The 25,921-nt window shown below is 47.5% G+C and overlaps 1 protein-coding gene across 1 annotated transcript; it reads left to right on the top strand.

The window, feature by feature from the left end:
* Nucleotides 1-25,705, top strand: ppfia3 (PTPRF interacting protein alpha 3). The gene is made up of 31 exons (XM_070980993.1): nucleotides 1-117; nucleotides 1,206-1,892; nucleotides 6,293-6,394; nucleotides 6,531-6,770; nucleotides 6,854-6,913; nucleotides 7,820-7,948; nucleotides 8,083-8,175; nucleotides 8,804-8,856; nucleotides 8,947-9,040; nucleotides 9,226-9,360; nucleotides 10,224-10,307; nucleotides 10,567-10,698; nucleotides 11,563-11,625; nucleotides 11,714-11,793; nucleotides 12,314-12,482; nucleotides 12,950-13,143; nucleotides 13,649-13,886; nucleotides 15,322-15,455; nucleotides 15,536-15,690; nucleotides 15,815-15,914; nucleotides 16,005-16,086; nucleotides 16,193-16,393; nucleotides 17,457-17,522; nucleotides 17,966-17,992; nucleotides 18,172-18,347; nucleotides 18,682-18,779; nucleotides 20,773-20,948; nucleotides 22,074-22,142; nucleotides 22,233-22,395; nucleotides 22,925-22,986; nucleotides 23,287-25,705. The coding sequence occupies exons 2-30, from the start codon at nucleotides 1,551-1,553 to the stop codon at nucleotides 22,975-22,977; spliced, it is 3,708 nt and encodes a 1,235-aa protein (XP_070837094.1). The 5' UTR covers nucleotides 1-117; nucleotides 1,206-1,550; the 3' UTR covers nucleotides 22,978-22,986; nucleotides 23,287-25,705.
* The last annotated feature ends 216 nt before the right edge of the window (nucleotides 25,706-25,921 follow it).

Below are 25,921 nucleotides of genomic sequence, written 5' to 3' on the forward strand. Positions count from 1 at the left end.
GGCTGGTAACCGGGCTGTAACGGGGATGAGCTGCAGCCTCCGTCTCTCAGACGCTCTGATGGAGTGAAGCGGCCAGCGATGCGCGTTTATGTCCTTTCTCTGTCGATCATGGAGAGGGTAAGACACACAAACCGATCGGTGGCGGCTGAAATCCGCGCTGATGTGCGGTGCACGGATCGAGCCGTGCGTTAGACCATCCAGCTGTTTTTATGGGTGGGGGGGCAGGGTGGTGAGGGAGGGGGGGCAGTGGGGTGTTGATAGGAAATAGACGCCTTGCAGTCGGAATAAAGCCAAAGCGGCGAAGCGTTTTCCGACATTTAGTGTCATGATACCACAAAAAATAACCCAACTGCGTAACATCTTGTGATTTCATCTGTTAATTAGGCCTACATCATTTACAGGATGATTGGCACCTCCCACCATGATGTGATAGCGGTGTGAGGCTATCCTGAGCAGCCCCGAATACAGAGAAAATAGCAGCTTTTCCCCCATTCAGGCCATTTATTTCGTTAAGGCAGCAATTAAAGCCCCGTGTGAACACCCTGAGGAGGATCAGCCTCCTGATTCAGCCAGAAATATTTTCACAGATGGTTTCCGGAGCCGTAGAAAGAAGCCCGTTTCCTCCTGGATACAGCCCGTAATTACAATTCATGATGACACCCTTTTTCTTCTCCACATGAATGTATGAAACAGCGCCGCATCTTTCCGCTTCCACCTCCAGGCCTGATAATTGTTCTGTATGTGCGCGGCGGCGTTTCGCAGGCGGCCGAGGTGAAGCCGCCGCGCGCGACTCATTTCCGCACATCATGCGCATTCATTTCGTCCATGATGACTGTGGACGCTCGGATACATGAAGCCGAGACGCGCACTGATGGATGAATTACTCCAGACGTTTGAGCGTCGCGATGCCCGTCAGTGGAGGAGAGAGCTGTGCTGCAACAGCAACGCTTGTTCTGTCTTTGAGGTCTGGGGAAAGGTGTGTTTGTGTGTGTGTGTGTGTGTGTGTGTGTGTGTGTGTGTGTGTGTGTGTGTGTGTGTGTGTGTGTGTGTGTGTGTCAGGACGGATCATATGAGTGATGATATGAAGATCGCTGCCTGCTGGGAAATGCAGGCTCACGTTCTGTGTTCACGGCCTCGAGCAGGTTTCACCACACGTTATTCACATGTTCTCTTCTTCTTCTGTTTCTTCTTCTTCTTCTCTCCAGGTTCGTCTCTCGCCTCAGTGAAGCCTGGGCCGGGGGTCAGAGGTCGTCCACTGAGCCCGCACTTCCTCCTGTCACCCCTGCACCCCCTCCCACCCCTCCACCAAACCCTCAGCCCCTGTTTGGATCTTATATCCTGTCCTCCACTTTTATCTCACAGATTCACACAGCTGCCCCATTCTCCCCCCCCAGCACTTGCTTCTTGCCTGCCAGCCTCACCCAATCAGCTTGAGAGGCCCCCCAACCACTGAATTAACTGTTTGATGACGAGCCAGTCGTTCAGCAGACACTGCGCTCAAGTGTCCTAGACGTCTTCTCAGATAACACCTCTCACACCCAGGCCTCAAGATGATGTGCGAGGTGATGCCCACCATCTCGGAGGACGGGCGCGGCGGAGGAGGAGGCGGCTCGTCTTCCCCGGCGGGGGGCGGAGGAGGGATGGGCGGAGGGATGGGAGGCATGGGGGGCTACAGCGGCCGGGATCCCCGCAGCGGAGGCGGCGGCGGCGACGAGGGCGGCAGCACGGGCAACCTGGAGTCGCTGATGGTGAACATGCTGACGGAGAGGGAGAGGCTGCTGGAGAGCCTGAGAGAGACGCAGGACAGCCTGGGGACGGCGCACCTACGCCTACGAGAGCTGGGCCACGAGAAGGAGTCGCTCCAGAGGCAGCTGTCCATCGCCCTGCCACAGGTGAGGGGTCACACCTCATTGGCTCGCTCACATGAAGGTTGCTGTCAGTCTGCAGCCATGCAGGAAACACTTCCATCCTTACACACACACACACACACACACACACACGCACGTCTCTGTTCACAATCCAGAATGTAAAACTTCAACTGAAACGGCTCATTTTTCCATTTGTTGCCTCGTCAAGGTCAGACTGAAGGCGTGAAGCAGGAAGCAAAAGTTAGACGTGCGATCGGCTCAAAATGACTTCAGTCATATCATGGATGGCGCTGCGTTATCGAGGCTGGAGACGAGCTTTTGACTCTGCGCGTTCAGCAACAGTTCACCCCAAAACGAAGCCTCTGGCCTCAGCTGATAGCACGCGGTAAATGTCTTGTATCCGGGCGTTCAGAAGTGCAGCGGGCGTCTCTCACATGTGTTACTCATAACGCTCCGTGCTCGTCCAATCACAGCGACGTACACGGACACGCTGCTCTGCACGCACGACTGAAGCCTTATCGTGGAGGAGCACACGGGAGATGATCATTCTGTGTTTCAGCATTCACACAACTCACACTGCTAAGCTCTAAGATGGTGTTTACTGCTTTCACCAGAGTGAGACAAAGGCCGTTCGCTTTAGCTGAAGTAGTTTGGGAGATGGAGCAGATGAGGTCGGAAGTGGCTGCGTTGACTGACATGAGGGTGTTTTGTCCCTTTAAATCAGGGACATTAAAATATAGTTTGGGATGTGCAAAAGGCTGCGCGTTATGATGAAGATTAGCCTGCTATCTTAAGTCTGCTCGGCTCCAAAGCTTTGAGGTGCAAACTAAGACAAACACAGCCGCACAGTGAAGACGTCTGACAGCAGCAACGAGGTGCATGTTTAGAGCTCCACGAGCATCAGTGTCACCTCACCGTGATATCAGTGTCTTCAATCAGCCAATAGGAGCACAAGTTATTTTAAATGAACGTGGCAGCGAGGTTGGCTCGTCCCTGTGAGCAGCAGTTTGTTCACTTCCTGTGTGGAGAAGCATCAGGACCAAAATGGAGAAAATCCTCCATCAGGGGGAGAAATCCAGCATGAGAGTCTGACCCCAGTGAACGAGCGTTAGCGGCGGAGCGTTCTCTCGTATCGACAGCGCTCAGTGAAAATGGCTCCTTTCAGAGCTGCATTATTGATGCGCTCACCTGTAAGCAGGACTTTAATGTTGTAGCCGCTCCAGGTGGCGCTGAGTCTGGCTCCTCCGTCAGGCTCCTCCGTCAGGCTCCTCCGTCAGGCTCCTCCGTCAGGCTGCTGGGGGGTTTAAAGCACAGCAGCACGGATGAAAACCTCGTATCTCCATCATCATCATCACCTTTCTTTACGTAATGCTGCACGCTGAAGCTGAAGCAGTAAGTCATTAAGGTGAAGCGCGGCATTTAGTGTCACCGTGTTGCTCCTGCAGGTCATGGTGGATGAATGGGTGGAGCACAGTTCACCTGGAAGCTCCATGTGCTTCATGCTTTCGTTTTTAGACTTAGTTCACACGTTGCTTTTTATTTTCTGTTTAACCTCCATGATTAACCTCTTCTTCTTCATCTTTTTCCTGCAGAGCTGTGACATCACAGACACGTGATTGGTCAGTTGCGATAACGGTCGTCCTAAAACTTAGTCTTGTGTCGCTCTTACCGCCCGATTTTCCCAACAAATACACACCCTGTGATCTCTGAACAGCCCAGAATGTAAACATCTGGATGGAAATATGTAACATCTGTTGCACCAAAAAAAAGCTTAACTTGTAAAACAGCATTATTTTGTATGAAGATGTGATGATATTAGCATTTTAAATTGAGGCTCATGCCGCGCAAGCCGGCAGCCATCTTTGTTTGGATTCGCAAACGCAGTCGCAGCTCGAGAAAGGAGCCGAGCGTCTTTTTCGTCGTGCAGCTGTTGGAATAATTTTTCATCCAAATGGTTAAGAGAGTCTTTGAGGATGCTGGGAAGGCGTTCAGAGCAGCGGCGAGTGTTGCTAACGACCTTCTGGGTTCTTCAAAGATCGCTCGGCGTTTTTGGGGAAAATTGGACGCTCGTCTTTGTGATTCAAATGGAACGGCGAGACATGAGAGGCGCAGCCTGGCGCTACCTAAAACCTGGAGATGATGGCAAAATGTTGCATTTGCCCCTTTAGTGCAGGAGCCAATTATTATATTATCCCACATCCCGGCGCTCGAGAGCTAATCATTTTGTAATTCCACTCCACATACAAGGGCTCCATCTCTATTTCCAGGCAGGAGTCATTGTTGGACGCCTCAGGCAGCGATGATGCCTCCCTCATTGTTACTACCTATTTTTCTCTGTCGCTACGCCTGAAAAATCAAAATGGAATAACAGATGTAGCCGCGCTGCACACTCCAGCAGAGCGACTGGACGTTAAAGGGCCGTGTTGCCTCACCGAGAGGAGATCAATACGACACACACATCAGCAGAAACGCACACAGATAGAGGAGCGCTGTGATATGTTCTACAGTAGATGAGTTCACCGAGTTCGTCCTGTGTTCAGACGTTGCCAAGAGAGAAAAATAGGAGCGAGGGATGGAGGGAGCGACAGCATGGCACAGAGAGAGGGAGGAAACCTGGTGATATGAAACACACACACTAACAAATCAAGAGCATTTGCATATTGCTGCTTGCTAAGAAGGTGGCCTCAACAGTCTGCCTCAGATGTCATGTGTCGGACAGGTGGAGGCTGCGGTGGAGGAGAGCGGCAGGAAGTGTAAGAGGTGGATGCCGGCTGAAATGAAGGCGGCCGAAGGAGGGAGAGGACTCTAGAAAGTGTCGGCGGTCCATCTCACTCCATCTTTTGCATGAATTAATCCCAGAATTATGATATCCTTTGGGCCCAGAACGTGCCATCTGTACACAGCGATTTCCTCCATGATCCTTCCTCTTCCATCTCTTCAGATGAGCTTCCTCCTCTCCCTCCTCTCTCCATCCTCCCCTGTTCGAGCCCAGCGAGCTCGTTATAAACTGTACATGCTGTACTTTTTAAATGCATTTTGGCTGGAGGAGGGTGTGAGGCGAGGCGCCTGTTCGCCGCCGTGTGGGGAAGCCGACCGCTGTGAACACAAAGCGGAGATAACAGCAGCGCCGCGCATGCATCGGTGGCCTCTAATGGCTCGTTTGCATAAGCGTTTGTGAAAACTCGGCGCCCGCGTGTGTCATACGTGCACCTCGCCGCCATCGCACACGAGCGGAGTGGAAACGAGAGGACGCACGGACGGGCGCTCGTGGCTCAGCCGTGTGCGTGATGATGTTTTACTTCCTGTTCAGTGGAGTGCTGTGATTAGATGATCACAGCTGAAAGTTAGACTCAGGCCATGTGACTTGGAAATGTCACTCATCCTCTCTTTGTTGATCTGTTGCCGTCGATACCATCCAGCTAGAAGAAAGGCCACAGATTTTAATCATAACTATCGTGAAGCTAACCTCACATTACACATAATTGGTTTAAATTACACAAAATCACAACAATTCAACTGGACTGCTGTCAACTGGAAACATGAGACATTGCATCGCGCTGGCCTGACTTTCATGCTTGTTTAACCTCCAGGCATTTGTTTTAACGACGGGCAGACGCACAGCCAATTATTGCGCAATTAAACCAATTTCAGGTGCAACACGTGCAGTAAACCCGGTTGTTAGATTTTATATCGAGGCCTGGTTTGAGGCTCCTGGCGGTCGTTAACTGTCAGCACTGTGGTAGATATGGCAAAGATTGCACTGTATGTGCTGTTTGGCTGGTTTTTAGCGAGTCGTGTCGTCCTTCTGCCAAAATGTAGCTGCATGTCTGAGCGTGTTTGTCCAATGCAATGAAATTCTGTGAACTCGAGTGCCTGAGTTTGCTAATGAAATCAAGATTCGTCAAATTGTGGTTAACTGCGCAACGTTGGCTAATGGAGAATACTGGCAGGAAACGTTACAGTTTGCAGCCTTTTTGTTGGTTTCTGCATTTAGTGGTTTCTTATTGTTCGACAGTGAGGAGAGGGAAACATGCTGTGTCTCCAGTGCAGGTACTGTGGAATTTGGTAACGACATTTTCATCAATCAGGACTGAATTTGTAGCTTAAAATGTTTTCCTGACAGCACAGATTCAATGCAGCGCAGACGTGGAAACCTTCACTCCTCTGTTAGCTAATCGCTAATCCCTGCACCTGTAAAACCAGCCAGCTAAGCCAAGTTGGTGCCTGCTCCCTGAGGGCATTCTGGGAAACAAAGGAGGTCACCAGTTCCAGCTGAAGCACACAGGGCACATTTAAGGGAAGTGGGAAAGCAGGGCTTCATTATGAAATAATGTGACGATGCAGCGAACTTTACAGGTTGACGAGTGCGTGATCGTGAGCTCATGCAGCAGCATCGATAACAGCTCCCTCTTGTGACCCCGCAGGAGTTTGCAGTGCTGACCAAAGAGCTGAACCTCTGCCGGGAACAGCTGCTGGAGAGAGAGGAGGAGATAGCAGAGCTGAAGGCCGAGAGGAACAACACACGAGTCAGTGCACTTTTATCTCCACGCTGACGTCTGTTTGACATTATGTTCCTCAAGCTGTTGGTCGTTCATTTAAGGTCTGGTCGGATATTCTCGCTGTGGAGAGGCTTCATTGTATGTGAACCACATGTGCTTCCAGCTGCTGCTTGAACATCTGGAGTGCCTGGTGTCCCGTCACGAACGCAGCCTGAGGATGACCGTGGTGAAGAGGCAGGCCCAGTCCCCAGCCGGGGTCTCCAGCGAGGTGGAGGTCCTAAAAGCCCTCAAGTCGCTGTTCGAACACCACAAAGCTCTGGACGAGAAGGTGAGGGAACGGCTACGGGTGGCCTTGGAGCGAGTGGCGTCGCTGGAGGAAGAGCTGCAGTCGTCCTCTCAAGAGGTGAGTCCACCTGTCTGCGCTTGTTTTTTTCAGCCAGTCACTGATGGAGTCCCTCCTCACGCTTCTCCTCCATGTTGTTCTAGGTTGTGTCTTTAAGGGAGCAAATCAAGCGACGGCAGCAGGGGTTGGACAACGGCAAAGAGGTAATTTTCAGAACCGCCTCAAGAAGGAAACATCAGCAGATGAATGCTAAATGTTAGCACATCCTGCATCTTGGTTTAGTGTGTTAACATCTTAACTAAGACTGAACTAAAGGTTTCTGAGGACGTCTCTCCTCATCAGCACTGAGGCTCTCAGCATTTAGCACATTGTGAACCGTACAGATTGTAAAGCTGCTCGAGGCAAGTTTGTCTCGTTTGATATTTGACGATATGAAGAGAATGACTCTTGACTACAGCTGAGGCTTGTAGTTTTGCATTTATTTGGTCATCAGTCAGTGGTGATCACAATTCATCCCGAGGGAGGCATGAACATCCAGCTGAGTTGATGCATTTCACTCAAAACAGCAAATGTCGGGGTGGCGCTCGATGAGCAGTCAGAGGGTCTCTGGTTGAGTTCTTTCAGTCTGAAGCAAAGAGGTGCACAGACAGACAGGTTCATGTCAGTTTATAATATCTGAAATCCAAAGTTGGCTCGCTCCTACTGCTAGTGAGGAAGAAGGCACGCACCATCTTGGATTTGGGTGTAATGACTTCAATGGAATCGTGCAGTAATCCATCAGAATAAGTCGTGTTTTTGTTACTTTACAACCAGCTTTAACTTTTGCTGATTGGTCATTTTTCCATGAAGGTACTGACTGAGTGTCTCACCGAGATAAGATTTGAGCACCAAGTGGAGTTTCACAAGTCCACAAACTGAAGTGTTTTGGTTTGCTTTGGCTTTTTCTTTCAAAATAAAGTTCAGGTTAAAACATATATTTTGAAATGTGAACATGTCAGCGCCTTTATGTGTAACCCTTAACCCTGTATCAAATGCATCGGCATCACTGTTGGCGATGTAGCGCTGCTTTCTGCGCCGCTGGTTAAAGTAAATCTGTTCTCTTCACTCAGCGGCTTCCCAACGGCCCGTCCTCCATCTTGGATGATGCGGACATCGACCGGCAGAGAGAGGGCGAGATAGAGCGACAGAGGTCAGAGCTGGGACAGCTGAAAGAGAGACTGGCCCTCATGTGCAGACAGGTACCTGATTCAGAGACGCTCTTACGCTCCGATGCTCCCGCCAAAACAAACAAAATATCAGCCGGAGATGCTAACAGACGGAGCATGATGTGCGCTCGCTCAGCCTCGTATCTCACGCTGTCGCTTCCCGTCAGGTCGGGGAGATCGAGGAGCAGCTGACGTCCGCCAGGAGGGAGCTGGCCCGCTCGGAGGAGGCCAACCAGAAACTACAGAGGGATGTGAAGGAGGTGAGACTCGGCGAGCTGTTGACAGACAACAAACCGCCGCTACGCGTGTCTGTCTGTCTGTCGCAGCGGCACAAAGAGTCTATTTTGCTCATGCTCACAGAAATATGTAACAGTTTGCTATGGTAACAAAGCCATTCGCCTGCTTGGCAGCGGCGGCTGTTACTGTACACACCGGCGCCTCTACCCTGTAGCCATGGTGACAGCGGCATCAGTAGAGCTGCAGGCGTTTTCTCACGGACGCCGTCCTGTTAGTCAGCCGGTGTGCTGGTGGCTGATTGAAAAGCATGCGGCGCGTTTTCGGACGGCAGCGAGTCGAGTTTGCTCAGCAGAACCTTTCCCCTCCATGTCTTCTCCACGCTGGCTGCTCTTTTATCTCCCCCATCTCCCCCTCTGTCTCTCTCTGACTTGTGCAACTGCACAAGTGGTTGCCTCTGAAATCTGTCAACAACCACTATTAACCAGTCATTATCATTCTTTCGCTAATAGCCGTTTGAGCCCAATGAATTCCCTTTGATCAACACCCACTTGTAAACTTGATATGTGCCCGATCCCGTTTTCTCTGCTCTTCTTTCCTTTCTGTTTATGCGTCACAATCGTTACCTACATTTTCTCCCTTTAATCCTCCCAGGCGCTCTGTCAAAGGGAAGACATGGAGGAGAGAATCACCACATTAGAGCGCAGGTTTGTGTTTTCCTCTCGGTGTTCATGAACTCTCGTTGCCCTCCTCCATAATGTGCTCCGCTCACTGCTCCGGTTTGTTCTGGTTTGCAGGTACCTCAGCGCCCAGAGGGAGGCGACGTCTCTCCACGACATAAAAGATAAACTGGAGAACGAGTTGGCCAGCAAAGACTCTCTCTACAGACAGGTGGGACAAGCCTCCTTCATCCCCGTGTGTGTCCGTGTTTCTGCTGGAGATTGGCAGCTTGGCCGCGGTTCACGTTGGCGGGCAGAGCGTGCCATCAGTGGCTTTAATCATGTCTGCTGCCCCCGGCAGTCTTCGCTCGCGCTCCGAGTTTCACCTCCACTCCCTCTCATCCTGTTTTCGTGCAGAGCGAGGAGAAGAACCGGCAGCTTCAGGAGCGTCTGGATGATGCCAAGCAGAAGCTGCAGCAGACTCTGCAGAGGGCCGAGACGCTGCCTGAGATCGAGGCCCAGCTCGCCCAGAGAGTGGCAGCACTCAACAAGGTGTGTGTGTGTGTGTGTGTGTGTGTGTGTGTGTGTGTGTGTGTGTGTGTGTGTGTTTGTCCAAGTGTGTGTCTGTGCCTGCAGCCGTACTCGCCCCTCTGGTGCATTTATGCGTTATCTGACAGGTTTGGAGCTGTTTATCCCTGCGCTGTTTTATATAATGACATTAAAATAGAGACATCTTCACCAGGCTGCAGCAATATGTGCACGCATGTGTGTTCAAATCTGTGCATGTTGGACACAATGACATGACTGTGTGTGGGCATGTGGGCTGCTGAGGTACGTATAAATATATTTATATTTGTGTGTCTGTGTGTGTGTTTATCCACGCATGAGTGAGACGGAACATGAGATCTCAAATGACAGATGAATACCAAATATTTTAAGCGCGCTGTGCCAGCAATCATAGGCAAAAAAATGCAAGATGAAAGGCAGCTCAGGGCACAGACTTAGCACAGCTATTTGATCCTTGGGCAATCAACACGTCAAGAGCTGTACGCCACACGCATTCTTCAGAGCTGACTGGTTTAATTGCTCATATGTTAACCTCCAGCATTCCTGTAAACACAATTTTTACTCATGCCAAAAGAAGGTACATTCGCTCTCCTCCCAGTAGTCAAACCTCTTCAATAGCTACACTTATTTCTTGCATGTTCGGGCAAGATGGCTTCCATGGAAGGATAAGTTAGATTAATGGCCTGTAAGACGCCGGCAAACAAACTCTCCTGTTCCACTGTGATCTGTACAGGCATGTAACTAATTGATAGACTCGGTCAACAAGCTGTTTCCTTTGTGTTAATTTGTATTAGTGTTGCGACACGGTTCGCACTCTAACCCCGCTTCCTTCCTCTCCGATCACTCAGGCGGAGGAGCGTCATGGTAACTTCGAGGAGCGACTGCGACAGATGGAGGCGCAACTGGAGGAGAAGAACCAGGAGCTACAGCGGGTGAGTCATGCTTGCTTTTCCATCTCTCTTTCTCTTCCTCTGTTTCCATCCTCCCCCTCTTTCGTGCCGTTCCTTTTGTCAGGCTTTGCGTGGCACAAAGGCGCACTAATTTTCTAAACCCTCTATTTGACCGCGCGCATTCAGATAGAAATCTTTGTCTCAGTCAAGCAGAATGCTTGTTAGTAACTCTGCTGCCGCCCTCCCTCCTCTCCCTCCTCGCGCTCATGTTTTCTCCTCTTCCGCCCTGTCCCCCCCTCAGGCGAGGCAGAGGGAGAGGATGAACGACGAACACAACAAGCGCCTTTCCGACACCGTGGACAAGCTCCTGTCCGAGTCCAACGAGAGGCTGCAGCTCCACCTGAAGGAGAGGATGGCCGCCCTGGAGGAAAAGGTGACCTGAAGCGAGCGTCTCTCCATTCTGATGTGAACCTCTTAAAACTGCACCTCTCATTCCCCAAATCACACCGTAAACATGTGACCCCCTCCCCAAATGCACTCCTGGTGTCAGGTATGTTCACTGCCCGTCAGTTAAACCAGTTAAAACTTGAACATGTTCCAGAACTGTCCCAAACAGCAGTGAATCCTACACCCAGAGGAGTGGAGCAAAGCACCCAAAATACATTTAAATTACACTTATTTTAAGATTTAACAACTTAACATGAGTATTTCCCTCTCAGGTCAATTCTTACTTCTACTCCACAACATTTAGTTGAATTAAAATTGTACATACAGAACATATAATCACATCATACAATATAATAAATGATGTGTGGACTTTTATTTCAGTAAATCATCTGAATAATGAGAGAAAACTGAGTAAAATCTGTCTGAAACTGGAGCCCAAACTCTTCATCTCATGTTTGTTGTTTTAACCTGCTTCCTTAAGTGCAGTATCAGCACTTTATCAGCACTTTATTAGCACTTTCTACCTATTTTTCCCCATTTTTAATCACAGGAAGCGTTTTCTGAGCAGTCAGCATCAGAGAAGGAGCATGTTTGCTGTATATTGCAGTGATTAGTGCACTAAACTTTTGAAAGCGTGAGTGAAAAAAAGGCTTAAACCGCTCTGCTCCTTTTAAGAAATCTGGGAAAACTGGAAAACTGCCTGGATTAGTGAATATTTGTGTGCTGGGTGTAGTTTATTGATGTCTGCTCAGCTCACTGACCCTGCTGTCCACTTTGAAATACATGCAGATTCTGCCCAGTAATACTTGTTACTCTGCAGTAATAAAGCTTCTCATTCTTCCATCTGCAGAATGCCCTCTCTGAGGAACTGGCCAACATGAAGAAACTCCAGGATGATCTGTTGGCAAACAAGGTGCCTGCGCCTCCAGGCTTCACTCTGAGTAGAAGCTAGTAGACATATGCTCCTTTTTTCACCATCTCTGTCTCTCTTCCACTCCCAGGACCAGCTGATAGCGGAGCTGGAAAGGCTTCAGCTGGAGCTGGATCAGCTGAGAGCGAGGCCCGGGGGCTCTTATTCCAGGTTGGTGGCACTCAGACATCGGCAGCGCAGACAGAGAAACTCGAACCGTTGTTCTGAGTCTCCGGTGTGGTCTTGTCTGACTGTGAAGATACCAGTGTTGTGTCTCTTATCTTGTCAGACATTGTAGATAAATCACTCCACAGTGGAGGCGTTAAACTCTGCCAGCACTAACAGGGCTAGAAATTGTTGACATGTATCATGATCCAACACTTCTGTTTCTCACTTTCTCACCTGTTAATGGGAATATGATGCACTTTCACACACTATATGAAGTCAAGTCGTCTTCATATATTCCTCTTATTGTTTTATGGATGCACTTTTTTTCAAATTTCAGGTTGACTTGTCGACAGCTGTGGTATTTCCAGCTGTGTTATGTTTGAATCCCTCACCTTGCTTGCCCTGTGTTTTCCTGTGTTTCACGGCATCGCAGTAGTTGCCGTCACAGTCTCATTCGCCCCACAGAGATAATTACCTATTCATCTTATCTCGTGTCATCTTATCTTTCTGTCTATCTCCCCAGTCGCTCTCTGCCAGGAAGCGCTCTGGAGTTGAGGTATTCCCACGGGGGCGGGTCCCTCCCAGCGGGCTCCACCACTCACCTGGATCCCTTTGGTAACGCCCCGACTGGGGGCGTGGCCAGGCGGAGTCACAGGGCCCGTTGGAGCTCCGCCCGAGAGGACTCTACCAAGGTGCCAAGCTTTATGGATCTTTGATGCAACAGTTCATCAGTGTGTCAGCATGCTGCTGTACTCACAGCAACGACACTGCTGATGTTATAGCAGCATAATTTCCCACATTCACCATGTTAGCTTAGTGGTTTTGCATGCTAACATTTTGCTAATTAATGCTAAACACAAATAACGGCTGAGGCTGCTGGTATGTAGTCCTAAACTAGATTTCACGACCATCCATCTAGCAGCTGTTGAGGCTCACCAAAGTCAGCAGGCTTCAGTCCATGCAGTAGGTCCATCCAAACCATCCAGATGTTGCAGTCTGCACCAAAGTGCTGACCCAACCAACAGATCAACACTGCCATCTTTGGAGCCACGCTGCTAGCATGGCTAAAATAGATGTAGCCTTGAATGGATGGTGAGTATTTGTGAATGGAATCAGTTGATGAATGGCTAATCAGTCCTCTTTCCTGTTCTGTGTGTAGTACCCAGACTGGGAGAGCGGGGCTCTGCTGGGGACCGGGTTCGAGCCGGGCTTGGATGTGGGCTGCTCCGACGATGAGGACGACGGGGACCATCGGTTCGGCTCCGAGCTGCTTTCCCCGAGTGGACAGACGGATGTGCAGACCCTGGCCATCATGCTGCAGGAACAGCTGGAGGCCATCAATAAGGAGATCAAGTAAGGAAGGGTGGCAGATGTCAACAGCTGGGAGGAAGGCAGGAAACATCTCAATACATAATGCAGTCTGATACAACTCCACCACTTACTGCAGCCTCACACATTATCAGCAAAACTGACTCTAACATACTGAAAGTAGAAGTCCTGCATGATCCATCCAGAGTTCCAGTTCAGAGCTTTACGGGAGTTATGTGAGTTTATTTCAGGACCACTTCCTGGAGTCTCATAACATTTCAGCTTTAAAGGTTCTCATAAGCAGATTTTGCTAACTTTGGACAGAGCCAGGCTAACAGTTTCCCCCTGTTTCCAGTCTTTATGCTAAGCTAAGCTAACCAACTGCTGGCTGTGGCTTCATATCTATCGAACAGACATTAGCATCTCGTCTAACTCTTAACAAGACGAACGTGTTTTTTTCCAACATGTCTGTCCTGATGTGCTCAGTGTTGGATGAAATACACTCCATAACAGTATTTTAACTTTATCAAATTCTATTTAACAAACCCAGACTGATCCAGGAGGAGAAGGAGAACACAGAGTTGCGGGCCGAAGAGATCGAGAGCCGGGTCAGCGTGGCTTTGGACAGTCCGCCCATCCCTCCGTCCTCCCTGGGCAGAGACAGCACAGGACGTGGCTTCATCCCCTCGTCCATCACGTCCTCCACCCTGGCCTCCCCCTCTCCCCCCAGCTCTGGGCACTCCACCCCTCGCCTGCCTCACTCTCCAGCCCGCGAGACTGATAGACAGGTACTGTTGCAATGCAGGAATAAACCTCTATTCCCATGTGTGTTAACCTTTTTTATCTCGCCTCTGTATCAACCTCCCTGTTTATGCAAACTGCTTCTCCAGACAGTGAGTCATGTAAATAAAGCATAAGTAAATCATGCAGACAGGGTCAGAGAAGTTAAGTTATTCTTCAGCGGCATGTTCGATTGAGCAAGACTGATTCAACTAACTTGTAGGATGCTATGGCGGTTGGTGCCAGACACGCTGGTTCCAGCATTTCTGAAACAGCGGATGGATTACAAAAAAATGGTGCAATAAACCAAAACTATGTAGTCAGAGGTGATTATGAAAGTGATAATGTTAACGTGGGAGTTCTGAATAGAATGGAAAGAATGGTTCAGATTATGTTTGAAGCTGGCATAATGAAAAACATCTTAGGGCAGTAATCACAAAGCTGCGGTCGACGGACGACAGTAGCAGAAACTATAACGGCTTCCACTGCTGTCAGCAACAAAGATCTGATGGGAAACTTTGGTTATGGTGACCAAAATGAGACAGTAGACAAATGTTAAAGGTCACCTGGTACACCTGGTCCATCTTTCTATTCAATTTAGGAGTCAAAAGCATTAATTAGTGGATCCAGGATTATTTTCAGGAGTAATAACAGTTTAAAGTTATGGCTGTTAGTTTTTTGGCTTATATTAGAGGTGTTTGTTTTAGCTTAGCATAAGGGCAGGAAGCATTAGGAGCAGTAACTTCCTGAAGTCTCTTCTGGTTTCCTAGCAGCGGCCAATAAATAAAACAGGCAATTGTTGTTGTTGTTTTTTGTATTGATCAAACAAGTCAGTTGTAATAAGTTAGTGAGCGTCGGAGGTGCTAGCTTGTTCCTTTGGACAGAGCCAGGCTAATGTTAGCTGTTTCCCCCCGTTTCCAGTTCTTGTATTAAGCTAAGCTAATCACCTGCTTGCTGTGATGTTTCCTCATTGCTCATTCATTTGATTAAATCAATGTAGTTGTAATCTTTCATGAGATTTTTTTCCCCTGAATTTCATATCATAGCTACCTGATTAGCAAGTTAGCATGCTTAGCTAACTAGCTAGTGTGAGAGGAGAAAGATGAGTAACGCAAACCATTGTGGTTGTTTTCTCACGTCTCTTAAATGAGGTAATAATAATAATAATACGTCCGTCAGGATAATGTGCTGTTATCTTTAGCTGATCCAGGAACGTGACAGCGTTCAGTGCTCAGATCTCAATCCAAGAGAGACATTTTATTAGGTGGGATGAGATGTTTCTGGCCTGAGTTTGCCTGCTTACTTAGCAGTAATATAATTTCAAGCAGTCCAGATCTCAGGGATTCAGCTGTTCTGGAGGGAAAATGGCTCTTAAGCTGGGTGTACCATCCAAACTGCAGACTGTCAGAAGTGCTTTTTCATGGCTCCTTTTACACGTTTCAGAACAACAAAGATGACGAACGGTCCCTCGCTCTTCTGGACTCCACGCCTCCTTCCACTCCTCGTGCTCTGCGATTGGACAGGATGACCCTCACCCATCCAGGAGCAATGCTGGACGACCCCCGGGAGTTTCGCAGGTAAACCATTAATATTAAATCCGTCAAATACAATGATTTAATCCTTGTTCGTCTTCAGTGATTTCCTTTGTCCCTCCCAGTCTCTCGGCAGATGGCAGCAGCTCCAACAGCAGCCAAGATTCTCTCCACAAGTCCAGTAAGAAGAAAAGCATCAAGTCTTCCATCGGTCGGCTTTTTGGAAAGAAGGAGAAAGGAAGGATGGGCCAACCTGGGCGGGATGGGTCTGCTTCTCTCGGTAAACAGATGGAGGATAAAGGAGGGATAAAACTGACTGTATATCACTAATCCACGCTGTCAGTATTTTCATTTAAACACATCTGAGCTGCTGGCTCAGTGATGTATGTCCATGTATCTTCCAGCATCCACACCCTCTGAAGACCTGGCCTCTGGAGACCCAATGGGGATGAACAAGACTGGGACTCTGGGTCCAGCCGATAAAGACCGGCGCAGCAAGAAGAAGTTTGTGGATCACATCTCCTGTTTTGTTTCAGTTTGGTTCTCAGATTAATATTTTGATCTTTTACTTGATCATGTAACTCTTCTTACCAGGCATGAGCTACTGGAAGAAGCATGTCGCCAAGGACTTCCCTTTGCATCCTGGGACGGACCCACTGTTGTGTCTTGGTTGGAGGTACGGTGCAGTCCCAGAAACCTAAGGGTGCAGTAATTAAAGATCAGTATTTGCATCCACTGAGCGTCTTTTTCCTCCTTTATTTAATGTGTCTGCCTCCTTCCAGCTGTGGGTGGGAATGCCAGCCTGGTACGTCGCAGCCTGTCGCGCCAACGTGAAGAGCGGCGCCATCATGGCCAACCTGTCGGACACAGAGATCCAGAGGGAGATCGGCATCAGCAACCCGCTGCACCGCCTCAAACTGCGGCTGGCCATCCAGGAGATGGTGTCCCTCACCAGCCCGTCCGCCCCGGCCAGCACTCGCTCTGTGAGACTCTGTGACCCGCTGCACATACATTTAACATGCTCACTGACCTTAATGACGAAATTATGACCACAAATGTTCTCAAGTCATAAAAAAAATCCCAGTCTAGACAGTTTCCCTATAGGATTAAAGGTAAAAAAGCCTTTAATTCAAAGGCTAAGACCTTAAACACCATCATATGTCGATTCATGCATCCATCAGGATGCTGATACCTTTTTAATAACTTATGGAGGCCAGTTCTCCGTGCTGAGCTCAGGCTTTTTCAGTATGAGGTGCGTGTTGGACCAGGTGTTTGTAGTTTGGAGATTAGTTGAAACGTTAATGATCCCTGTTGGGGAATTTGCAGCAGGCACGAGAAATATGATGCAACAATAGAAATTAATATAATAAAGAGTATCTGATATCAAATAGGGATGATTTACAAATAAAAAGCAGGTTTTTTTTTTGAGTGAAGTGTGGGGAGAAACAGATGCAGGAAGAACACATGTGATAAATGTCAAAAGTAATAAAAGTAGGACTGTTTTTTCTACAGGAGAGTGATTGTAAACTCCGCTGCTGCTGATAGAGTTTCACCTATTTCGCCTAGAAATAAAGCTGGCCAACAAATTTTGCCTCCTCACACAGCCACAAAGACAAACCAGATGTTGAAAAAGTGTTGTAAAAGCATTGCACGCACAGACATTTGTGCCCCCAGCGCGATAAGTCACGAATAACCAGAAACCGTCTCCCACTCGCTGTCCGTTCAGACGCCACATTTTGGTTTGGCTTTCCCAGAGCCTTGCCTGGCTTCACACACAGATCATAATAACAAGGCGAGATGTTGAAAATGATCAGTCCCACAATTCCGCTCAAAAGATTTATCAGCTCGCATAAACCGGCCGAACCTCCTGTTTATCGGAGTCACCATGGCGAAGAGAAAGCAGTCTGCTGTTGTGGTTAGCTGACATCTTGAGATGTGGCTTTTTTTTTGGCACGGTAAAAATGTGCAAGCGTTGAGTCAGTGGTTTATGGTGAGGCAATACGTGCTGCTTTTTGTCTCACGGCTTCACTTCTCTCTCGACCGCAGTCGACCAGTAACGTGTGGATGACCCACGCAGAGATGGAGTCTCTGAACGCCGCCACCAAGCCTCCGGTTAGTGCCGCTGTCCTGTCTCTGCCTGACAAACCCTCGTTCATGTGATTTCACGATTATTTTACTCAGTTTTGAATTGTTTTGAGCGTCTGGTCTGGTCTGAATCATGTTGATGAGTCTCTCCCCTTCCTCCTCTTCCTCTCTCTGTCTCTTTGTGAATCTCTGTCTTTGTGGGCCCAGGCCATAGTGTTGAGCATCTTCTTCTCTCCCTCTGGTTGCTGTTTCAGTGTGAACTGCTTCCAACTAATTACCCGTTCACTAACACACTATTCCTCCCTTTTTTCCTGTTTTCCTGCCACCGCTGCTGCTCCCTCCTCTTCTGCTTCTCCTCCATCATCTCTCCCTGCTCTTGACCCCTGCTCCCCTTTCCCTCGCCACCTCCACATCTCTCTCTCTGGCTCTGCCTCTCTCTGTCTGCCTCCTCTCTTCTCTCTGCGCTTCAGGAGCTGAAAGAGTTCAGCTGGGATCAGGTAAGGATCACCTGCGCCTTTTTGAAAACTCAGAATTAACACAGCACGATGCGTATTTGTCAGTAATTTTATCTCTAGTGAGGCTAACCGCAGTGAGTCATGAGCTGCTGACTTGCACTACCATCAGATGTCAAGCGGAGCGTGAATCAGCGATGATCATCTGTGGTTGTCCCCTCCAGATACTGGCCTATGGCGATATGAATCACGAGTGGGTGGGCAACGACTGGCTGCCCAGCCTGGGCCTGCCACAGTACCGCAGCTATTTCATGGAGTCCCTGGTGGATGCCCGCATGTTGGACCACCTGACCAAGAAGGAGCTGAGAGGACAGCTCAAAATGGTGGACAGCTTCCACAGGTAGAGCTCGGCGCCTGCGTGCCCGCTCTCGCCTCTTTTACAGCTCTATAACTCCTGCTCTTCTGTCACTTCTCCTGCTTTCACTCCCATTCTTTTCTGTTGACGCTCTGTGAGAAATATGAAGGTGTGAAAAGAAGTGCAGGGAGTGCTCCTGTTGTGTCACTCTGGCTGTTCAGGTGTGTGTCCCCAGGCCCTCTTTAAGCTCTCTTTCAAGAGAGCGGAGGTCAAAGGTGTTGGATTGTGTTAATGCTTTCTGAGTACAGGTGAGAGTGGAAACACGCCCTCAGTTAACCTGCTTCAGCCGCTCACCCTCTGGTTCTTTGACCTCTCCCAGGGTCAGTTTGCATTACGGCATCATGTGCCTGAAGCGTTTGAATTACGATCGCAAGGAGCTGGAGAGGAGGCGAGAGGAGAGCGCCCACCAGAACAAAGGTGAGCTCCTTCCTTCTCTCACATTATGTCACCTTTCATCTACATGGCATGAAAAGCTGCTGCACAGCTTTCTTTTGCACATTTGTTCAGTTTGTGTAAATCTGGTGTTTCTGCACAGTTGCAGATGAAGATTAGGCTCCACTGATATTATAAGCATTAATAAATTTGATAGAATGGTGGCTGCACTGGATTGTATGGACTCGCGTGATCTATTTTTGAGTAACTCCAGAGCGTTGTAAAGCCCAAAAGTCAGATTTTATGAAAAAAAAATAGACATAAACATTTACAAAATTTCATTTACAAAGATATTCTGCTTCTACCTGTAAACAACATGTTGACTGCAGTCAAGAAAATGTTTGTCCTCCTGCTTACTGTACATGAAGGGAGGCACGCACATGTATTAATGGGAAACACAATAACAAAAAATCAGTTTGGCTTTTACTCATTTAATCCGATGAATCACTTTATTCAAATTAATGTTTTTTTGGGTGATGATGTCCTAAAATATGACATTTGAAGCTTCATTATGAATGTTACAGAATGACATTCAGTGCAGCCCTACTTTATTCGCCTGTCTGTTATTTTTATTAGTTAGTTATTTTATTGCGTCATACTTACACATACAACAAGTTTTTTTACTATCAGGCAGCCAGAAGAACTAAATGAAGGACATTTTAGTCGAAAGTATGTCTCAACAACAAAACCTTGACCTTCAATCTGAAACAAACCTTTTCTCCTGACTGACAGTTAAAAGCAGCTAGTATTGTACTGTGACCTGTTTTGAAAAATAATGAATAAATCAGTGATTAAAAAAAAATACAGATTTCACCTCTTTAAACCAGGAATGTCCAAGCAAAATGTCCCAGTTAAAGATCTTTCCAGTGAGCACCCGTTCAGGCATCTTCAAGTCAAATCATGTCACATTTATTATCCAGCCCTGCTGAAGTCACTAAAACACTAATAACCTTAAAAGTCAGAAACAAAGTAAGACCCTAATACTTTTATTGGTCAGTATATAACAGCCCCATTGAATCAAGATTAAATGAACTGCACTTCTTCCAAACATGTAACACCAGCACCATTCAGCCACGGCACTGAGCGTCTGCTGCAGATCGTTTTCATGCTCTGCAAATAAGATTACATCATCTGCATAAAGTGGCACACGACAATCAAATCGTCTACTTTAACCTCCAGTTTACAAGACTTCATTTGAAGAGCTTAAAGCATTATCATCATCATCATCGTCGCTCCTTGCTTCAGAACAAATTATTGGTTATTTTATTATATTATCAGCAGCAGGAGCCACAGTGCCGTTTGCTTTTCCACATTTAACAGGATCTCTTAAAAGTATGTGGAGACAAAAATAGACAGGAAATTGCTTCCCAAACTGAGTAAGCCATAAAAATCATTAACGTTCTTACATCAGCTTTGGCATATGAAATAAAGTCAAACTTGCTTAGACACACAAAAAAAAAACACCCCACAAACTTAATAATGGCAAAGAAAACAAGCATTCCCTTTGATTTCAGCTGTCTCGCACATTTCTGGGAGATGTTTGGACCACCCCTTCGTTATTGCTTTCCCCCCCGTACTTAGAAAAGATTATAAGCCGCAGCTTTCTAGTGCAATTTGGCAGGATAACAATTACATAAATGTCAACACGCTCGGTCATTAAATAAACCCGAATCTCTCGCTCCCCCACCGCTGCGCCTTGGGATACACATGTTGTACATTTAAAGTCAGTTCATCTTGGCTGATTTCCTCGCTGAAGAATTTCCTGAGTGATTTATGGGTTGCTGATGTTGAGCCGGACCTGTGCGGTGCATGTCCGAGAAGGCATCAGAAGAGCAGAAATAAGGCATGTTTCACTTCAGGAAGCAACCAGAATACGAAGAAACCTGATCTGACTTGTAAAAACAGCAAGCAGACAGCTTGCCGTTTGCACTCGGATGCCTCCTCTCCCTCCCTTCACCCTCTCCGTCTTTCCTCCCAGATGTGATGGTGTGGTCCAATGAGCGTGTGATGTGCTGGGTGCAGACTCTCGGTCTGAAGGAGTACGCCGACAACCTCCGTGAGAGCGGCGTCCACGGGGCTCTGCTGGCTTTGGACGACACCTTTGACTACACTGACCTGGCCCTGCTGCTACAGATTCCCAATCAGAACACACAGGTAAAGGACAGGCGGCTAAAGGTCACTGACGAAAACGCTTTTCTGCATCAGTTGTCTGTTCCTGCTTATGAAGAGCAATTAGAGCTACAGCAGGGACAGCAGAGTAAAGATCACCTCCAAACATGTTCTTTGCCTCTTCTTTCTTGATAGAGAGATGGTGAGAGGTTTTAATTACTGGTGCAAAAAGTCTTAAAATGACTTCTACTTCCTCTCCTCACTGAAAAATCCAGAACGTCTCATATGCAGTTAAAAGTTTAAAGGGCCAGTCTGTAGGATTTAGTGACATGTGACAACACCTGAATACACCTCGCCTCACCCTCCGACACTCTGGACCTTTAGCTGCTGAACATAAGACGTGTCCTAGTTCACTAAAAATGTGACCTGGAGGCTTCAAGTTACCTCATGCAGGAGCTTTAAATCCTGCACGCTGTACATAATGTGTATAGACTGCATACACACATACTGGACATACTCACCCACTCCATATATGTGTATTCATTCAGTGATCATTTATGTGCACTTTGTATTGTTTACAGCTGCACATAGACTTTTATTCATGTTGCTGGTCATCATACAAACAGCTTTTTGCTCATCGCTGTCTGTCCCATGCAAATGCATTGAGAACAATGGAAAGTGGGGTCAAATTCCTCGTACATGTACACATACTTGGCCAATGCAGCCGAATCTGATTCTGATCACACTCTGAGTTGCATACTGGACCGCGATTGGCTACCAGACTAGATGGGATGTCATAAAACCATGCTCGTGCATAATTAAAGACAGAGAAATGTCCTTTTAGCAGATGAATTTCAAAAAACATACATCTAGCGTCAAACTGTGCACATGTATCGAAGGGAAAGATGGGACGCAGACTTCACACAGTCCTCACTAATCTATATTGTCCTAAAGTCATTGAAGCTGTCCCGAGTTCACGTCTGGTTGGGGACCTTTGTTGCATCATTTCCTGTCATCTCTCTGCCGTCTACAACGCAGGCTAGTTTTAACCGCTCTGGTTTGAAGCAGCCATGATGCTCAAACATGAACTAATGAATGCCAGCATCGCACAGCCGCACTGAAAACGTGTCCAAACCAATCTTCAGGCTCTTCATCACCTCTCTCCTGCAGGCCAGACAGCTCCTAGAGCAAGAGTACAACTCCCTCATCTCCATGGGAACCGAGAGACGACCCGATGAGGTCAGCATGCTAATACAAAGTAAATACAGATTTGGGTAAGTGGTGGGTCATCTAAGCAGACATCTTTTTTGTTCACACACCGTCTGTCAGGATGGAACTAAGACGTTCACCCGCTCGCCCTCCTGGAGGAAGATGTTTAGGGAGAAAGACCTCCGGGGCGTGACCTCTGACTCCGCCGAGACCCTGCCTGCTAACTTCCGTGCCTCAGCCATCGCCACGCCCTCCGTTACCCTGAGAAAGGTTCAGAGTGATGGTGAGTGCGGCCCGTGACCTCTGACACCCTCGCTCTCATATTCACATTTGTTCAGCTCATCCGAGACCCCGAGGCGCGTCTCAATTTAGACGGTGTGTGAAAACCTGTTACTCTATATGGCGTCGCTCACACCGAGGGCATGGCAGGAATCTGGGTTGCACAGCTAGTTGCGATCAGGTGCAGCTGCTCTGCAGGTCCGATAATAAATGAGCCATGTGTTTACATCCGGATGTATTGGAAATGAGCCTTGAACAGAAACATTTTGTTTTCAGCCAGCACACACTGTTATATAAGTCACACGCTCAGAGCAGTCGCTTGTTTTCATGCTACTCTGCCATTAGTTTGGCAGAGGAATTTTCTCTTTCCTTCAGCAGAGGAACTGGCAATAACAAGGAACAGACGCTTCAAAGTACAGAGGAAGACTATTATCCCTCATTCCACTTCTTAATAGGAATGCTTGTGGAAGGTCAGCGCTGTTTAAGACTTTGCAGTTGCGATAATGACCCGTCTGTGTCTGTCTCCAACGCAGCCAGCTCTGGTGCCCGGGGTGAATCTGCCTCAGTGAGGACGTACTCCTGTTGAGGGGCTGAGGTGAGAGCCGTCCGCCGCTTTAATTAAACTGTCTAGTAGCGTTTCATCCGTGTGGGCTTTTATCTGTGTGGTGAGACAGTTTCTCTAAGCTTCCGCGATGGCTCGCACATGTGCCGCGCACGTTTGTTTCAACCTCGTCGTTTTATGCATTTGTTTGTTGTAGTGGATTGGTTTTAGCCTGGGATTTTAGTAGTTTCCCTAAAGGTCTTAAAGTGGTGGGTTTGGTTGGTGGGGATTTAGGCAGAGTTGAATTCAGGCCACGGAGGCAGTGACGTGGTAATAATGCCTTTCTCTCCTCAGGGCGCTGACTGGATTGGGACTAGAGGACCCTCTCGCTCATCCACGGAGAAAGAAGCAATGAATATAACCATTTAACTTAAAAATAAATCTATCGGTCTGACCATTCTGCAATAACAGAAGCAAAGGAATAAAGGGGAAAATGACATGAAGAATGTATGAATGTATTTTCCGACCAGACTGAGAAGGTTGAATGGGATCAGCTGCTTTCTCTCTGCCTCTCTCTTCCTGTCACTCTGCCTTTGCTCTTTCTCTCGGCTGACTGTGCTTTGGGGTTAATAAAGGACAACACCGGTGTCGCTTGGGTTTGCGCCGGTCGTGCAGGTTCCCCCTCTCTTCATTCCCGCCGGAGTCTGCACACCGTCAGCACAGTAGGCAATATCAGGGCTCATTCTCCTTCCTTCACAGGAAACCACTTGCTGCCATTTATTCTCTTACAGTCTGAAAACAACCAAACGTGTCGCCTTATAACTGCTGCTCAACAACAGGTGTTTTTAACGAGAGCCAGAGCAGACGTTAACCTCACCGTAAAGTTTAGAGTTTAGAAACGAGACGAATGACTGGAAGGATGTTAGTGATTGCGGGAAATGGCTGGATGGGCATAAAACCGGTTATAACTCTAAACAACACCGGTGTTCTCCTCTCCGCTCATGAGTCGGCTGGTGTCCGGTGTCAGCCGTTGTGGCTCTATTGTTGGCTTCTATGGTCCCGTCAGGGGTGTCTAAGTGTCCCCAATTGGTCGGAGTGGTGTAGTAAAACACGTCCGAATGCAGACCACTGTCGAGCTCCGACCACATCAGAGGGACCCTCCTCATGCTTTGTCTATTGGCACCTTGAAAGCCGATAGGCCGAGTAATCTCTTTTGAAGGGACCCCATTATAGAGATCAAAGGCACAGAGGTGGATGGGACGGGGTGGAGCGGGGCCACAGAGGCGCTGTGTGCACTGAGTTCACGGTGTCGATGGCAGGAGATCCGTACAGTTAGAGCTGGTACCACTGTCTGAAAAGGCGTCCTTTACAAACGGTCTGTAAGACGTCACGTTAGAGTTTACTCATTGGGACGAGTCCTCAGCAGGTGGAAACGTGACGTCTTCTGTGGTGCTGGGGGAGCTTAACCCTCATGATGTCATGGTGATGTCATCAGGAAGTCTTTCAAATGGGGGTTGAAGGAGGGGGAGACTGGGCCTTTAATGAATGACACTATTTATCTGCATTATGGGAAATGTAGAATCCAGTATTTGTGGGCTTCACCAGGATGTTTCGGCCTCTGATCTTTTTCAGTCCCCCAACTTTTTTAAAAGTTAATTTCCCATTTATTAAGTCATTCATTCATGCTTTATAGATCAAAAAAAGCTGCTAATAAAGACAACTTTTAGGTTATTGATGCTGTAAAATAAGTTGAATTAAAGAGTGAGCTACAAAGACGAGGCCTACAAACCTGAAAGTGATTCATTACTAAAACATCTGATTTCTGCGTTTCTAAAAATAGAAACGACATGAAAACGCTGTTTTTTTTTTACAAACCGTCTGTAAAGCGAGGCTTATCAGAAAGTGGTACCAAAGCGTTGCATATGTTTAGGAGGTTATGACACTGAGGTCTCTGAGACTTGAACTCCTCAGTAGCCCTCCACGACGTCTGTTTATGACTCGTGATCATCAGCTCAGGGTCTTGGGTAATCCTGACGATGGGAGAGGCGGCAGAGAGACAAAAACAGCAGCTCGCAGGGAGGAAAGGGTGGACAGAAGCCGGTCATTTTACTGCACACACAAGCCATAACAGAAACCAAGAGCTCTCTGGAGGGTGAGATCAGAGAGAGGCAGGACGAGGGGGCGAGCCCGAGGAAGCCCAGGAAACAAAACCTTTAGCCTCTGTGTTTACGATGCATGTCAAACAAACGACAATGACCTAAAAACATTTTTTTGGTGGTGAAGATGATATTGAGGTGTCTTTAAAAAACATATATCTGTATGATAAACCTACAGGGGGTGGGAGCCTGGGGATCAATTTGTAAAATGTGTGTATTTTTTTCAGTTGTATTTTTTATTTTTTACGATATCTATTTATTTTCTTTAGGTATGTATTGGATAAACGTATGTACATGTTCCGTTCCTTCTTGACTTCATTTGAACTAGTTTGAAAAGTAAATATAAAACATTGAAAATGGTCATTCAAATACGCTACTGTATGTGTACATTTTGAGAACAAATTGTGCAATGATTTAACAGATTTCCATGATTAAAGTGATAGTAATACGAATTGAAAATGGAAAATAAACAATAATGATGATGAAAATGGTGATGTAAAAGAAAAAAAAATAAAGCGATCCCGGTGGATCTGCTGATCATCGCAAACCTTCTCAGTTCATCTTTTCCCCGTTGATCTGTTTTGTTCTTCTCTTTCTGCAGATGTGTGCAGTGGTGGATGCAGCTAAGTACGTGTACTCGAGTACTTCATTACATTTAAGAGACAAACATTACATTTTAGGCTATTTTATACTTCTACTGTATCACCTTTATGAGGTAAATATGGAACTTTTTACTCTGCTAAATACTTAAAGCCACTACTTCATATTTTACACTCACAGTATGCAGGATTTTTACTTGTGATGCAGTATTTTTACATCATGGTATTGCTTCT

This window comes from Chaetodon trifascialis, chromosome 15 (assembly GCF_039877785.1).
Source record: "Chaetodon trifascialis isolate fChaTrf1 chromosome 15, fChaTrf1.hap1, whole genome shotgun sequence".
Classification (NCBI taxonomy): Eukaryota; Metazoa; Chordata; class Actinopteri; order Chaetodontiformes; family Chaetodontidae; genus Chaetodon; species Chaetodon trifascialis.